The sequence below is a fragment of the Mesoplodon bidens genome, assembly GCF_964165515.1.
Source record: "Mesoplodon bidens genome assembly, chromosome: 3".
Lineage (NCBI taxonomy): Eukaryota > Metazoa > Chordata > Mammalia > Artiodactyla > Ziphiidae > Mesoplodon > Mesoplodon bidens.
The window spans coordinates 132,042,917-132,060,111 of NC_138178.1; the positions used below are offsets into that span (position 1 = coordinate 132,042,917).

General features: G+C 41.7%; 1 protein-coding gene across 1 annotated transcript in view; it reads left to right on the plus strand.

Moving 5' to 3' along the window:
- Nucleotides 1–4,948: 4,948 nt before the first annotated feature.
- Nucleotides 4,949–17,195, plus strand: part of CGRRF1 (cell growth regulator with ring finger domain 1) — a 29,608-nt gene continuing 17,361 nt past the window's right edge. Inside the window, exons 1-2 of the mRNA XM_081228645.1 lie at nt 4,949–5,179; nt 17,045–17,184. Of these exons, the coding sequence (XP_081084771.1) occupies nt 5,076–5,179; nt 17,045–17,184 (244 nt within the window). The 5' untranslated portion in view covers nt 4,949–5,075. The remainder of the gene's footprint in view (nt 5,180–17,044; nt 17,185–17,195) is intronic.

Here is a 17,195-nt window from a genome sequence, read left to right on the forward strand (position 1 = left end):
GCTCCGGACGCGCAGGCTCAGTAGTTGTGGCTCACGGGCCCAGTTGCTCCGCGTCATGTGGGATCCTCCCAGACCAGGGCTCGAACCCGTATTGGCAGGCAGATTCTCAACCACTGCGCCACCAGGGAAGCCCCGTTATATTAGACTTTCACAAAGATTCTCCCCCACCCCCATCTTTTCCCATCTCTTCTCTCCACCTACAGGAGGAATTGGAGGAAAAAGTGAGAAAATTAACATTTAGATGCATGACATTTCATCTGGTAAATAGTAAAGCCATTGTTTTCCTCTTTCATGTTGTTCTTTTAATGTTTCCTAAATGTTAATGGCTATGAAATGGGCTGGTCTCATGTTAGACCCAGAGAGGTTGGGCAGAGTAGTACACTGACAAGAAAAGGACAATGATGAAAATGTGATTAATTTTATTATGTGGGAGGTGTAAAATGAATACAGACTATGTACAGAAATTTTACTTGAACTCAGTCTGTAGAATATTCTTTGAACCAGGAAAAAAAATTACATCTATTTTAAATGAGTTTTGGGAATGCTGTTCGGGCTTGGGTTATTCTGAGGGGGAAAAGTTCTAACTGTTTTCTAGCACTTTTCTGCCTGGGTAGCCCCTATTAAAAACCCAAGAACCTATAAATACTAAGCTGTGTTGAGGTCATTGAAATGTGTTTTATCTCAGGGAAGCATTTGACATCAAGACAAGATCAGGGTCGAAAGGAAAGGAGTATTCTAATTAAAAATCGAGGGAAGATCAGAATTAGAATAATCTTTTCTGGCCTGAATTTTTCTAAGTCCTCCATTCTCTGTATTGGCAGCCATGCTAAAGTGTTTCTATTATTTACATATTCATTCATGCAACAAATAGTTATTGAGGACCCATTGGCTCTGTCCTGGTGCCAAGATCCAAAACAGACTAAAATCCCTACCATCCTAGAACTAACATTCTAATGGGGGGCGGGGGAGATAACAGACAATAGCACAGTAAATTTGTAAATATTATAAGTTAGAAGGTGAACTGTGCTGGGGTAAAGAATTGGAAAAGGGAGATAGGGAGTGCAGGGTATGAGGGATTTTTATTTTAAATAGGGAAGTCGTCCTAGTCTTCACTAGGAAGGTCATGTCTGAACAAAGATTTGAAACTGTGGGGATTAGGCATGTTGATATCTGGAGGAACATCCCACACAGAGGGAATAGCACTGTAAAGGCCCTGAGGCAGAAGCATGCATGTTGTTACAGGGGACAAAACAGCAGTCAAATGACTGGAGTGAGTTGTAGGTGTGGTCAGAGGGATTAGAGGGCTAGATTCTATACAGCCTTGTAAATCATCACAAGGACATGCCCTTGGAGAGATTGAGCAGGGGAGTGACATGACCTGTTACGCATTTTAGCAGAATCATTCTTTTTAACAATTTTTAAAAATTAATTTATATTTTTAATCTATTTATTTTTGGCTGCTTTGGGTCTTCGTTGCTGCGCGCGGGCTTTCTCTAGTTGCGGTGAGCTGGGGCTACTTTTCGTTGCGGTGGCTTCTCTTGTTGCAGAGCACGGGCTCGAGGCACGCGGGCTTCAGTAGGTGTGGCACGCGGGCTCAGTAGTTGTGGCTTGCGGGCTCTAGAGCATAGGGTCAGTAGTTGTGGCGCAGGGGCTTAGTTGCTTTGTGGCATGTGGGATCTTCCTGGACCAGAGCTCAAACCCGTGTCCCCTGAATTGGCAGGCGGATTCTTAAGCACTGCGCCACCAGGGAAGCCCCTAGCAGAGTCATTCTGACTTCAGTGTCCTTCTACAAGGATCTTTCTGTTGTTTTAGACTGTAGGGATAAAGTGACTTCCAGAGCCAGCCAAGATGGAGTAAGTAAGTTGCAGTCTTTCTCTCCCATTGATTACAACTAAAAGCTCTGGAGAGAATATGAAAAACAACTACCAGAGGACTCTGAAGAGTAAATAATAGCAAAATAGCTAGTGGATTGAGAAAGGAAGAGTTTTGATCACCTCTTCTTCATCCTGTTTGTGAGGGAGGGATTCTCTCCCTAGGATTATGGAGATGGCTGAACACACAACACCCAATACTGGACAGGTGAAATTGACAGCAGTTTTTTAGTCACATACACTCACAGTCTGGGGGAGGGGAACACCAAATGCCATGCCCTGGGAAACAGAGTGAACAACTAGAGGCTGTGGGAGGCAGGCTTTGTAGCATCAAGAGGGTGAGGTGCCCCCTGGTCCTGCAGGAGGATGTGACTGGCTTATTTGAATAATTCCAGGAGCTGGAAGGAAACTGAAATCCGGTACTCAGGGATAAGCAGGCACTGTGCCTGGTCCCCTTGATAAGGAGGGTTGTTTGGCTAGGGGACCTTGTCCGTGGGAGCGGAGTGGGGATAGAAACTCACAGTTAGGTCGTTCCCGATTTCACCAGATATCAAGGCAACACATAATATTACACCTTAATTTTAGGCCTTACACAGAAGGAACTCAGAACTTGACAAATGACTGGTATTGTGCTGGTAAGTTTTCTAGTTCTTTTTCCTCCTTTACTGCCTGACTTGAGAGTGGTCTGAATCAGCGAAGCAGCGACAGCAAAACCTCCAAAAGGAACTCTTCTAGCCTGGGGATGGCGAAAAGGGGCCCCTGGGAAAGGAGAGTGTGGAAGGAAACTCCCTTTTTTTTCTCCTAGCCCTGCCCTGAGGGCAACACCAATCAAGTTGGCACTGTTACAGTAGGGCAGGGGCTCAAGCACCTAAAACCGTGAGAGAAAATCCATTTTTCTGCATAGAGGAATTTGGAAAAAGGTCCCCATTATACAAAAACTGATGGCGGTATCCCAGTTATTTTTTTTCTCCCTTTTCTCGTCACTTTACCTGAAGGACAGGCTCAGTCACGCAGACTGACACAGTAGTGTAGAGGGCAAATATTCTGGAAGCTCCCCATCTTTCAGGCCAGAAGAACGGGGAAAGGGGTCTCTGGGAGTCAGAGGGTGTAGAGGAAATCCTGAAGAGGAGAGACTGGGATTGACACTGGGCACATACCCAAGTTCCATATGTGCAGAACACACCCCCAGGAGCATGGCAAAGACTTTGAGAGCTTAACTACAATATAAACCACTGCCAAGACTCAGATTAAGCCCAGAGTGGCTCATGTGATGAACAGACCCAAACAGCATAGTAAAGACGTTGCAAATTGAGCTGCCATTCTGTATCCTGGTTGTGGTGATAGGAACTGTACACCAGACATAATGAATGTTTCTGTATTTAAATTTAAATTTAAATTTTTAAAAAGTAAAAAAAAAAAAAAAAAAAAAAAAAAAAAAAGGGGCCTCCCTGGTGGCGCAGTGGTTGAGAGTCCGCTTGCAGATGCAGGGGACACGGGTTCGTGCCCCGGTCCGGGAAGATCCCACATGCCGCGGAGCGGCTGGGCCTGTGAGCCATGGCCGCTGAGCTTGCGCGTCCGGAGCCTGTGCTCCGCAACGGAAGAGGCCACAACAGTGAGAGGCCCGCGTACCGCAAAAAAAAAAAAAAAAGTCCAACAATTGAGGGCCGATTAAATAAACTACATAAGTTCACAAATCCTATATGTAGCCATTAAAAATTACGTTGTTGGACAAGAGAAGCCTCCTTAATGAGAAGCCCGCGCACCGCAACGAAGAGTAGCCCCCACTCGCCGCAACTAGAGAAAGCCCGTGCTTAGCAACGAAGACCCAATGCAGCCAAAAATAAACAAATTAATTAATTAATTTAAAAAATTATGTTGTTGACCCAAGCTTCTCACACAGTACCTCTCCAGAGAATACCCAATACATTGTCATTCACCAAAGGATAGGTGAAGCCACAGGACAAATTTAGCTCATCTTCCTCCAACAGTAATTTTACTGGTGATTTGGGAGTGTGGAGGGACTACTAGTTATCTATCTCTAGGTCCTTTGTCCCTTTCTTCCGTGGTAACAAATCCCTGATCTGTAGCGGGGATGCTGCGTTTCCCTGGCTCCGTGGCAGCTAGGTGTGGCCTTGGGACCAAACGCAAACCCATGAGATCTCAAAGGAAGTGTTGAGAGAGACGGGTATAACTTTAGTTGGTATCTGCGATACCTCAACCACGGATTCAACCAACCACAGACCGTGTAGTACTATAGTATTTACTATTGAAAAATATCCACCTATAAATGGACCTTATGCAGTTCAAACCTGCGTTGTTCAAGGGTCAACTGTATATATGTATATGTATATATATGCACATATATACACATACACATAATACGTATTTAAAATTATTATTAAAGTGAAAATTAATACAAAAAATATTCAAATATCTAATTCTAATTTGAGGGGTATAGGGGAGGAAAAAAAGAAAGGGATATGGGAGGACAGTTGATTAAATATTTCTGAGAAGCTTGACACCCAATGCTAATTTTCCTCTAGCATTAAATCCAACTTGAAAAGGCTGACAAGGCTCCTATAAACTGCTTGTGAGACTCTTTTTGGTGTTTCGTACAGTGCCTATTTGTAAGTTTTGTAGATAAAACAAGAGTAGGTGTGGGGTTATTTTACTTTGTAGAACTTAAGATGCCGGCCGCCCTCTTCCTCCCACAACCGCCTCAGATCTAATAGGCAGGATCTCAGGATTTTGACTCTGGACGTGGATTTCGGACTGTGCCTCCTCTCTCTGGCATCAGAAAACACTACCTGAGTCTTGGGCGGGGTTGGCACCAACATCTATTCAGACTTTGCCGCAGACAAGCGCAGACGGCTGGGACAGACCACGAAATAAGACGCTCGCCGAACACCAAGCCCGTGAGCCGGGGGCGGTGCGAGTCGGGGCCCTGCCCCTCTGCGAAGCCAATAACCCTGGACGGGAGCGGGAGGGGCGGAGTGAGCCCTGCAGGCCGCCTCGTGATTGGCATGCAGGCTCCCGCAGCCCGCGAGGCTACCCCTATCCAGTCTGCCGGAGCTCCAGGCTAGTGCGGATCTACAAAGTTTGTCCGCTCCGGGGCACCGTAGTAGCTTTTACCCTGGCCGAGAGGGCCCGGCTGGGCTAGTCTGGGCTCAGCGGCTGGAGCCCGGCTCAGCTTAGGAGACCCTGATGGCTGCGGTGTTTCTAGTAACGCTCTACGAGTACTCGCCGCTTTTCTACATCGCGGTGGTCTTTACCTGCTTTATCGTGACCACCGGCCTGGTGTTGGGATGGTAAGTGCCCCAGGGCCAGGGGCAAGGGACGACGGGGCGGACAGCCAGGGAGTGGGGTCGCGGCGGGCAACTGGGGGCAGAGGAGCTGGGTGGCTGCTGGATTGGGGCACCTGGGGCTGCCGGAGAGCCGGTGCCGAGGACTCCGACTGGCTCCGGGAGGAAAACAAGGTGGACACCGCACCTGCATCACTGCTCCGCATCATCGTCCGGTCCCCGTCGCTGCGCGCATCTGGGGGTGGTGCCGGATTGAGGTATTTTACCCAGCTTTGTTTCTAGACGATAAAGCAACCAGTAAGGGCCAGGTCTTGGTGTTAGGATAGAGAGGTTGTACAACAGGCTTCTGTCCGGAATTGGGGCCTACTGTGTGCCCGGAGTGAACCCGTCATCCGCGGTACAGTCCACAGACGTGGACAGTAAACCGAGCTGATCGTTGTTCTGACCTGAACTGAGCACTTGGCCTCAGATCTTACAGTGTAAGTTATAACTGACTGAACTCTGTTACCGTTTGAGAATTTAATGGTTTCTACACATATTTCACACCTTTTGAAGGAATATTTAGATCGATAGAACCATAAAGACATAATTTTAGAGCTGGAAGAGACCTTAGAGATAAGTTACACTAAGCGGTAAGGGCACTTTACCTATTGGAGACAAGGAGAGTAGACTGTTAGCTCACCCCTGAGCAATTCTAGCTCAGAAATTCTAAAATTTCTCCCTTGAGGAGATGCCATTGTATCATGTTTAGGGAAGCCTTAAAAATACAGCTATTTGAAACCATCTTACAGGCCCCATCCACTGAGGAGAGAGACATGAGCTGGATTTTGAAGAATGAGTATTTTGAAAAGTAAATGGAGTTAAAGGTGTATAGTAGAGAATAGAAAGCATTTCAGAGAATACATGAGCAGAGGGTCAGAGAAGACATGCTAGCGAATAGAGCAGGCTGTGTAAAATGAGTTTAAAAATACCCTTTGAGCACATATATGTGATTAGGTTAGAGAAAGGACACAAGCCCTGGTCAATTTCTGAAAATATGCCATCTTTAAGAACTAAGTAAAGTTTTAATGTTTTCACACTGCTTTCCACCCTATCAACAGTAGATCATAAAATTCCTTGTTGGTTGGTGGGGGAAGAATAAGACCAATTTTACACAATTTGTTATTCTTGACCCATCAGACTTTCTTGATATTGTTCATTTCAAGAAAGTTTGTAATTGGAGTTAGGAAGATGTTGCCTAAGTGAGAAAAGCTGTCTTAACACAGGATTTTTATTGACTATAATGTTAGTGTTATTGTCTTCAAGAGTGTAATTTTCCTCCATTAAGGAAAATAAGTAACTAGTTGATAATTACATTATATCCTTAAATTTTAATTTTCAATAGCCCTAATTATTTTAAAATTAATTTCCAGTCGGCCTAATTCAACTAATTAGGTATCTCAGATGTCCGTCTTTAGTACTGGTAAGAGGAAAATGAGTGAAGACCATACTGATAATGATGGTGGCATCTGTGGGTGAAGGGTAGTTAGGAACCTCATGTTTGTGGTGGTTAAGAGACAGACTTTGGGGTCAGACAGACTTAGGCTCAAATCCTGGCTCTGCCAAATTTGGCTTGGTCTGAAAACTTAATGATTATCTAAACACTCCATTTAAGTATGACTTTTACAAGGGTGGAAACCCAGGTAATTGTAGAACTTTAAAAAGGCTGAACTAAGCACTGCTGAGGACACAAGACCATGTTAGTGCCACTCACTTCCATCCTGATTTGGGCCTAACCAGTTATCTTGAGCCTAACCCACCCATTCTCTCCATCTGGGTTAGCTTTGCCCATCTAAATAACCTTTTTACTAGTGTTTACTTGCTGCCTTAAGCCACGGCTACAGATTCATTGAGTAGAAACAATGAAAACCATCTAGATCTCATCAAATCAACTATCTAATAGTTCTCTAGGCAGAAGGTAAACCCATTAATCCACTATGCTTTTTCACTATGCTTGTCATTTTCTTTAACCTCCCCAAATATAATTTCAGTTGGTCATCTGTTTTCTCTGTCATGGTTCTTACCTCAGTACTGCTCTGCGTTTCTTTCCACTTTTCCCTTGTCCACTTGCACTGTGTGGGAATGGAGAAAGAACAGGAGCACCTGGTTGTTGGAATCCCAGTGGCAATAGCAGAGAATCATGCAACCGGCAGTATGGTATCTCTATTTAACTATGTGATGGTTTCTGTGAGCTCTAATAGCTACATTTATTAAGCTCTTGCTATTTACCAGGCACTGTGCAGAAAGGAGACCAAAATGCCATATACATCCTTTAATAGTTTCAAATAATCAGTGAACCTAACTCTGCAGCTACTCTCTGCTTCCTCTGGACTGCAGATTATTAAACTGTCATCTCTAAGCTTCATACCACCCTTATATACTCTGCTTTGTGAGCCTGGGGCAGAACCTCCAAACCACGTTTCTTCTTTACTAGCTTGCTGCCTCAATGAGGCTTTGCCTATAGGGGAAGGGGAGTGGAAGGCTAGAGGAGGGCAAAAGGACTTGCTGCTTCCTGTTTGGTTCTTGTCCTCCTCTGTCTCACCATAGTGATGGTGCCTCACCCTGGCATTAACAGTTGGTCGCAGTTTATAGTTTTCCACTCTCTTAGAACCAGCCTCATTGTACCCCCTCAAAGATTTCAATATCCCTTCCTCAGATCTGAGTCCCATGTGCATGGGGGTCTTTCCTCCAAATTTCTAAGCTGTAGTAATCCTCTTTGCTCTATTCCTTGTCCTAGGTGTGGTAGTTGCTTCCCACTGTTACTACTTCTTTGATGCTCAGTGTCCCCTTTTTGCCTTTTCAGTTCTTCAACATCTGGTTAGCAATTTTTTTACATTAAATTATCCGTTAAAATACTGGTGTGGTTTTGGTCTCTTGACTGGACTGATATATAAGAAATCGTTACTCAGAATGGGATCCTGGGTCGGGGGGTGGGGGGCTTCAAAGATGGGATTTGGGTTTGGTCATTTCTTTAGCTCCTTGCCAATGGGAAATAAGATTCTAGTAATCCATGGCATGTGTTGGCCTCATAATTAATCAACTTACTACCTTTGTGTGATTGAGATTAAACGATTTCTGAAGTAAGTGCCTTGGGGGACCAAGCGCCTTAACACTTACAGAAAGGAAATGACAAGCTCATGTCTTTAAACTCTCAGATCAAGTCTTAGAGAATCAAGAGTTTTTATGGTTTTATAGCACTTTGCTTCATGCCACAAAGCTAAAAATTGAACACAGTTTTATTTGTGCTGGTATTAGAATTACATAGCCTTGCCAATGTCTCATTTAGGACACTGACTAGAAAAGAGTAGCTTCCTGAAACTAGGAATGGCAACATCTAAATGGGCAGAGCTGAGAATCTTGAAACCCCAGTCATTCTGAGCTTTCCTTCTTGGTGGAAGCAGCCTGCTTTCTGTGTCTGAGAAAACTAGCCTTCTCTTGCTTGAAGATCCTGTAATAACCTCTCCCAGGGCAGTTGCTCTGCAAAGGGTGTTTATACTCAAGACCTACCTCTATTAGCTTTTGCCAGATCTCTTCATGTTCCTCAGGACAGGGACAAAAACCTGACCTAGTCAGAAATAGCCTAGCCTCTAAAAGAATTCCAAAAGTTTGCTAATTTATATCATTGCGAATTTGGGTAGTATGTGTGAGAATGGAGTGTGAGTAGGTTAGGCCAAGGAGGATAGACTGTAACAATAGAGCGTATGACATTTATTTATCTGGGTGTATTCTTAAAAAATTTCTAACTCTAAAGTGTTAACTCATACTTGGTTGACTGAAACTTGGACTCAGAGGTGCTCTATATTTAATAAGGTTGGACTTCCTGTTAACCGTTTGCTTCCTTTTCCTGGTCTACATTCCTGCAGCACTGGCATCACCCTGGTAGTGACAGTTGGCCTGAGTAACAGCAGTTTGTTTTAGTTTACAGTTTTTCCTCATACCTAGAAACAGCCTTATTGCACTCCTTCAGAAATATGAGCACCAGCTGGCCAGCACTCCTACTGGAAAAGTACGGGTCCAGCTCTGGGGGATTCCTTCTCCCAGCTTCTAAACTGTAATAATCCCCACTCTTCCTTTTGTTTCCTTAGCCTTCGGAGGGATAACTGCTTCTTGCTAGGGTACCTCAGTGTCCCCTTCTTGCCTTTTCAGTCCTCCAGTACCTTAATAGTTCTGTATATTAAAATCTTTGTGTCCAAATAGCTGTCTCCTGCCAACCCTTCCTGATACACTGACCTTGACTGTTTCTCATCTTACTTGTCGAATGCAGTAGGTTGTGTGTGTGTGATGAGGTACACGTTCCTTCTTAGGGAAAGAATATAGCGTTATTTTGTATTTGCTTAGGGTACAAAACGTATGACCCTTCTATTGGCAAGAAATTTCTTGGAACAATCTAGAAGAAAACACAAAGCTCTTAGAAATGGCATTTCAAACCTTAAAGGGCCTTAAAATAACTTATTCTAGCCCTTCTTTTTACAATTACAGGCACAGGAGTTTAGAGATTGAGTAATTTACTCGAAGTCTGTTAACACGTCAGTTTGCCCAGAAACAACCCTCCTCCTCTACCAAGGCTTCCCCCAAGAATGTTTTTTATATCCTGATCCAGTCTCAGTATCCAACTAGCCAAGTGAGGCCAACTTTGGGAGATTGCACAGGAGAGAAGCTTCCCCCCCATCCCCACCCCCGCCCAGATTAACAGCTGCCTGTGTGTTTTCTAATTGACTTTAGAACTCAGGGCTGGAGGGGTGATAAAAGTTGTTTACTGCTGAGCTTGACACTTTAGCCTCAAAGTAAATTTTTTTCAGGAGGGACTTGGTGAGACTCCAACAAGGCAAGGAGGTCATTTCTTCTGATTCAGCTGCTGGGTGGAAGCTTAGGAAGTGTGTGCAGGGTAGGACAGTGTACAGCAATATGAAAAACTGTGGACAGAATCGGAAGTCCCCAGGTTACTGCTGTGCTGGAAGTTTAAGCAGTATGAACAAGTACAACAAACACTTTAGAAATGGGAAAAAAACAGAATTATAGAAAATTCCAGGAGGATTAAGTATGAAATTTTAGCAGTAAAGAGAATGGAAAATTCTCTTAATGGAAAAGAAAGGGGTGGGAGGCTGAGTTTATATAAAAGAGAAAGTAATGAATGTTAAGAAACATTTATTTAGTTGGTATTCTATTGCTAACAGTTGCCAAAATGACTTTGAGTGGAAAAAGATAAAAATGGAATTTGATTGAAAAGAAAATTGCTCAATTTTCTATTTTACTGTTTCTTCTGATGTCATATCAGCCATGATCTGATACACAGGGCATCAGTGTCTTTATTCACGCTTTTGACTAAAAATGTGAAAAAGGCCAGATGTAGGATGGTGGCCAGAAACACATCACAGAGTCTACTTACTAACATTTTTTTTTTTTTGGTACGCGGGCCTCTCACTGTTGTGGCCTCTCCCGTTGCGGAGCACAGGTTCTGGACGCGCAGGCTCAGCGGCCATGGCTCACGGGCCCAGCCGCTCCGCGGCATGTGGGATCTTCCCGGACCGGGGCATGAACCCGTGTCCCCTGCATTGGCAGGCGGACTCTCAACCACTGCGCCACCAGGGAAGCCCCTACTTATTAACATTTTATAGAACCATTTGGCAGCACCAATTATGGATTGCTCTTTAGACAGTCTCTAGCATTTAACCTTATTCCAAATCATTTCTGCATATTGGCTTTTGAGTAATACATTAAAGATAGAAATATTGGTCCACATCAAATAGGTTTAAACTGTGAAAGTTGTGGATTTTTGTGCAAAAGAGCAAGTTCACGATGTGTCAGGTATGTGAAAAGGTTTAGGGTTATTCTAGGCTGAAAGCTCAACGTGAGTCATCAGTGTGTCAGCTGACATGATCTTAGACTACATAAAGTGTGATGTTTAGGACAAGAGGTGTGGTCAGGCTATGATGTCACTCTGCTACACAGTGAACTCTATCCCCCTCACCCCCTGTTTTCCCTTCAAAGCATGAGGATATCAAGGGAGCAAGGCTGGCAAAGTCAAATAAGGACCCAGAGCCTTGACTGAGTGCTGGCTGCACTAGCCATGCTTGGCTGACTCCTCTAAGAGAACAAGAATACAAAAATGTCTGAGATGGTAATTCAGAAGTGTAGCGGTGTTAGGCCATAATTCACATAAGGCAGTAATGAAAAGCCAAAGAGCAAAAACATTAACCTTAAAGGAAAAGGTTAATAACTTTTGTGTTAAAATTAAGAACCGTGTTCATCAAAAGGTACCATTATGGGACTTCCCTGGTGGTGCAGTGGTTAAGAATCTGCCTGCCAATGCAGGGGACACGGGTTCGAGCCCTGGTCCGGGAAGATCCCACATGCCTCGGAGCAACTGAGCCCGTGTGCCACAACTACTGAGCCTATGCTCTAGAGCCTGCAAGCCACAACTACTGAGCCCTCATGCCACAACTACTGAAGCCCGTGTGCCTAGAGCCCATGCTCCGAAACAAAGAGAAGCCCGTGCGCTGCAGCAAAGACCCAACACAGCCAAAAATAAATCGCACACAAAAAGCATTCTCCATTTATGTAAAAAAACAAACAAACAAAAAAACCCCATACTATTATGTATGTGAAAAGGCAAGGTGTAGAAGAGCTGAACATATATCCAATAAAGGGCTTGTATTCAGAACATATAAAGAATTTTCTATAAATAAGAAAAATAGACCAGTAGAAGAACAGGGAAGGGATTTCAAAGGGCTTTCACAAAAGAGGATATCCAAGTAGCAATAAACATAAAAAGTGCTCAACCTCATTAGTATTCAGGAAAGTAGAAATTAGAACCATAATGCAGTGCCACCACACACCTACCAGGATGGCTAATAATGTTTTGACAAGGATATGGAGCAAGGGGAACCCTCATTCATTGCTGGTGGAGTGTAAATTGATACTACCACATAGAGCAGTTGTTAAGATTATCCACCAAAGTTGAAGAAGCACAGACCTTATGGCCGAGAAATTCCATTCCTAACAGAAATGCATGTACATGTATGTGCGTTGAGAGCCTCTTATGAAAATGTTCATATAAACATTATTCATAATGGCCAAGATGTGAGGACAACTTAAATGTCCATTAAGAGTAGAATGAGTAAGCAGATTACGGCACGTTTGTACAATAGAATACTATACAGCCACAAAAATGCTCTAAGTATAGATACAAGAATGAATCTTCAACATAATGTGATAAAATAGGAAATAAAAGTATACACAGCATGCTTCCACTTATATGAAAGTTCAAAAGCAGGTAAATTATAATAATTTAAATTATAAATTATAGTAAATTATATAATTATATACTAAATTATAGTAACTGAAGTCAAGATAGAAAAGGAAAGGGTAGTACGTGGGAGGTGACACAAGGAGACTTTCTGAGGATATTATTTTGGTTCTTAACCTGAATAACAATTATTTTGTTATTCAGAAAAGTACTTTGTGTACTTTTTTATATGTATGTTATCCTTCACAGTAAAAAGGTTATATAATATAAAAAGGCCAAAGATTGAGCAAGATTCATAACAACAACTTTAAAAGATGTTAAATCAAGGACCTTAGGATATTAGAAAATGTAGACCCAAGATTAAGCATGAGGCAGAGAAATTAAAAATCGAGAGAGAGGAATTTCTTTTAATAATAGATGTGCTTTGCCAACTGTTGATGTGATGCTGGGCCAAGCAGTGCTGGATAAGCACGCTTAAAGAGAAGCAGCACTGCACGTGTCAAATTATTTGTTTCACTCTGAGGTGTATCCAAAGCCACAGAGCAGATATGGTATATCCTCCTACAATATTGATTTTATGTAAGGATTTGGAGAAATAATATTTTTATATTAAAACAAAATAATTATGGAGTATAAAAAGCATTTTACAAAGGAATTTTGTGCTCACAATGGACTGCTTCCAGATATTTCCCCAAAGCCTTGCCTTTTGTGGTTTCTGGCTTCTGTACCTTAAAGCAGCAGTCCCCAACCTTTTTGGCACCAGGGACGGGTTTTGTGGAAGACAGTTTTTCCACGGACAGGGAGGGGTTGGGTGATGGCTCAGGCGGTAATGTGAGCAATGGGGAGCGGCAGATGAAGCTTCTTTCACTCACCCGCAGCTCACCTCCTGCTGTGTGGCCCAGTTCCTAACAGGCCTCTGACTGGTACCAGGGGTTGGGGACCCCTGCCTTAAAGGATTCTTAAATTGAAATTTTTAGGTACAACATTATAAAGTACCTGAAATACAGTACTTGAACCTACAGTAGAAATGAACACCGTGAGATCTAACTTCTAGCTTTTACTGCTGGTACTGTGGGTATAAAGAGTAAGGCAGTATGGGTAAAGAAAGAAAAGGGTGGGGCGAGGTAGGGAGAATTAAATAATGAGGAAAGGGCCAGGGAATATAATGAGGAGTATGCATAGAGTGGTGGTTTTTTCTTTGCTTTTTTTCACTCCAAGGGACGAAGGAAAGAAGGGGAAGGTGTTATGGCTGTAACAGGAAGGTTATATCTTTTGTCCTACCACTCTGTATGCCTGATTTGACCTCTAAAGGGCACTGGGGCAATGGTGAGCAGTGGAGACAAAAGCTGTGGGGTAATTGATTCTGAGAATCAAAGAGGAGAAGTTACTGGATTTCTGTTTTCTCTCTTCCAACCCCTAAATCCACTCCATCATCATTATCATTGTAAGCACTTACATAGTGCCAAGCCCTGTTATAGACATTTACAGGTGGGGAAACAGTTACATAGAGGTTGAGTGATTGCTTAAGGATACATGGCTACTAAGTATCTTGTTTCTGACTTTAGGAAGAAAGCAGTTTTTAATTAAGTATGATGTTAGCTATACTTTTTTTTTTATTGCCTCTATCAGGTTGAGTAAGTTCTTTTTTTACATTCCTAGTTTGCCAACAGTTTTTATCAGGACTAGACTATGGATTTTAGCAAGCAGTTTTTCTGCATGTAGTGAGAAGATTGTATGGTTTTTCTTTTTTAGTTTGTTAATATGGTGAATTACATTACATTTTTAATGTAATGTTAAGCCAGCCTTGCATTCCCGAGATAAACTTTGCTGGGTCTTGACATATTTTTATATACTGTTGGATTTAATTTGCCCAAATTTTGTTAAGAATTTTTACATTTATGTTCCTGAGTGGTATTGTAATTTTCTTGTATTGTCTCTTCCCCTCCGCTGCAGACTTCAGTCACATGTATGTTAGACTGCTTGAACTTCTCAGCTCACTGATGTTTTGGTTTTTTGTGCAGCCTTTTTTTCCTTTGTGTTTCATATTGGATACTTTCTGCTGCTATGTCTTCAAATTTACTAATCTTTTGTTCTGTAATATCTAACCTGCTGCTAATCCCATCCAGTGTATTTTTCACCCAAAACATTGTATTTTTCATCTTCAGAAATGGATTGGGATCTTTCTTATATCATCCATGTCTCTATATTATATGCTTGATCTTTACTTATTTTCTTGACATATGGAAGATAGTTATAAAATTATTTTGATATCCTTATCTACTAATTCTAGTATCTGTACCATTTCTCTGCCCATTATGGGTTATATTTTCCTGATTCTTTGCATGCCTGTTAATTTTTTATTGGATGCTAAACATTGTGAATTTTACCTTATTGGGTGCTGGATGTTTTTGTATTCATACAAATATTCCTGAACTTTGTTTTGGGATTCAGTTAACTTACCTGGAATGCTTTGATCTGTTAGAGGCTTGCTTTTCAGCTTTTTAAAGCAGGAACAGAACAGCCTTATCCAACTGTTCTATAAAATTAAAATCATTTAGAGTGAAATTTTGTTTCATTTGTTAATTTTATTGGCTTTCTCTTGGCATTAGATTTATTCGTGTGTTTTGAAATTTTAGTTTGCAACCTAAATTTTAGTGAAAGTCCCCTGCCCCCCTCCTTTGTCCTCATTCTTGCTGTTAAACCAGATTTCTAGACCCCCTCATCAGGGAGTAGGTCTTATAATGAAAGTTCTGTCCCATATTGATATAAGCCTAACCCAGCTCCTGGATTCAAGTTGTGAACCTGGCTCTGGCCCTTGTCTTGAGTGGACAACCTGTAAGGCCTCTTACTGTGTGAAGGCTTAGTTGCCACTGCCTGCTGCCAGACTCAGAACCCATCAAACCATGGCATCAGCCTTACTCATTACTTTGTATTTCTTTTCCTTTTCAGATCCATAAAGATTTGTCTTTTAACCCAGCTGTCTCTTTTTTTTTGCGGTACGTGGGCCTTTCACTGTTGTGGCCTCTCCCTTTGCGGAGTACAGGCTCCAGACACGCAGGCTCAGCGGCCATGGCTCACGGGCCCAGCTGCTCCGTGGCATGTGGGATCTTCCCGGACCGGGGTACGAACCCTTGTCCCCTGCATCGGCAGGCGGACTCTCAACCACTGCGCCACCAGGGAAGCCCAGCTGTCTCTTTTTTATTACAATTTATTATTAAAATTTTCAAACATACAGAAAACTTAAAAGAATTACATAGTGTACACACATATGCCCATCACTTAAGTTCTACAATCAACATTTCACTATAATGTCTTTATTACATATCTGTCCATCCATCCATTCCTCTATCTACCCATCAATCCATGTTAATTTCTTGATTACTTTGAAGTAAGTTATACTCTTTATCCATAAGTACTAAAGCATTGCATATTTTTAGCTAGAGTTGATTATTTGTTTTTCTTTGTAGTTATTTTTTTTCTTTTGAAGTAAGATTTATAGAAAGTGAAACGTACAAATCTTAAGTGTTACCAACACATCATCTATACAACTCAAACCTCAGTCAAGGTAAGAACATTACCATCACCAGAGAAAGTTTCTTTGTGCCCTTTCCCAGTCAATCCATACTCCTGCACCCCTAGAAGAACCATTGTTCTGTATTTTATTTCTACCATAAATTAGTTTTGCTTGCTCTAGAATTTCCTATTGTGGAGTCATAGAGCATTTACTCTTCTATGTAAGGCTTCTTTTGCACAGTATGTTGTTTTTGAGATTTAGCCATGTGGTTGTGGTAATAATTTACTCCTTCTCATTGCTGAGCAGTACTATTGCTTTGTTTAAACACACCTGCTGTTTGTTTACTCATTTCAGTGTGGTCCTTCTGATTTCTCTTTTTTTTTTTTTTCATCTATCACTGCTAAGTGTATGGAGAGAAAAGAGTGCATTAAAGTATGAATCTAACTGTGCTATCTTAACCTAAAGTCCCCTGGTTTAACTAATGTGTTTTCATTTTAAGTTGTTTTGTTTAAACTGAGTAAACTCAGCTGCTTTCTACTTTTATAAGGAATTGAGTTTAATCCCTTCCATTTTCCCTCTAAGTCTGTTCATTATCACATTTTTACATGAAATTTAAAAGTAGAGGATATGTTATATTAATGAAGGGCTATATTTGGTGTTTAAAAGTTCTCTTGTCCCATAAATAATATCAAATAGTCTGCACATTAAATATGTATTTGCTTTTCATTTCATTTAAAAAATTCACTAATTCTATCTTTTTGCAACTGTATTAGGTTCATTTTATCTATAATCATGGCACTCCTTTGTAATCAACAATAATTAACAGTAGAACTCTCTGCTTTCAAGAGTATGTTGATTCAGCCAGCCAAACAATATATTGCAATTCTATGGGACCTCTAATATCTCTTAGTTTTGGATTAATTCTGCAATATAATATAAAATTTTGAGTAACTGAATCTATTTTTCTGATACTTATATTAAGAGGAATAACTAATAAAGCACAACATTCTTTACGTATACAGTTTCAATATTTATTAAAATTATGTCTTATTTTATTTTTACCTTTCTTCAGGTTTGGTTGGGATGTTCCAGTAATTCTGAGAAATTCGGAAGAGACCCAGTTCAACGCAAGAGTTTTCAAAAAGCAAATGAGACAAGTCAAGAATCCTTTTGGCTTAGAGATCACCAATCCATCTTCAGCTTCAATTACAAGTTGGTGGCTG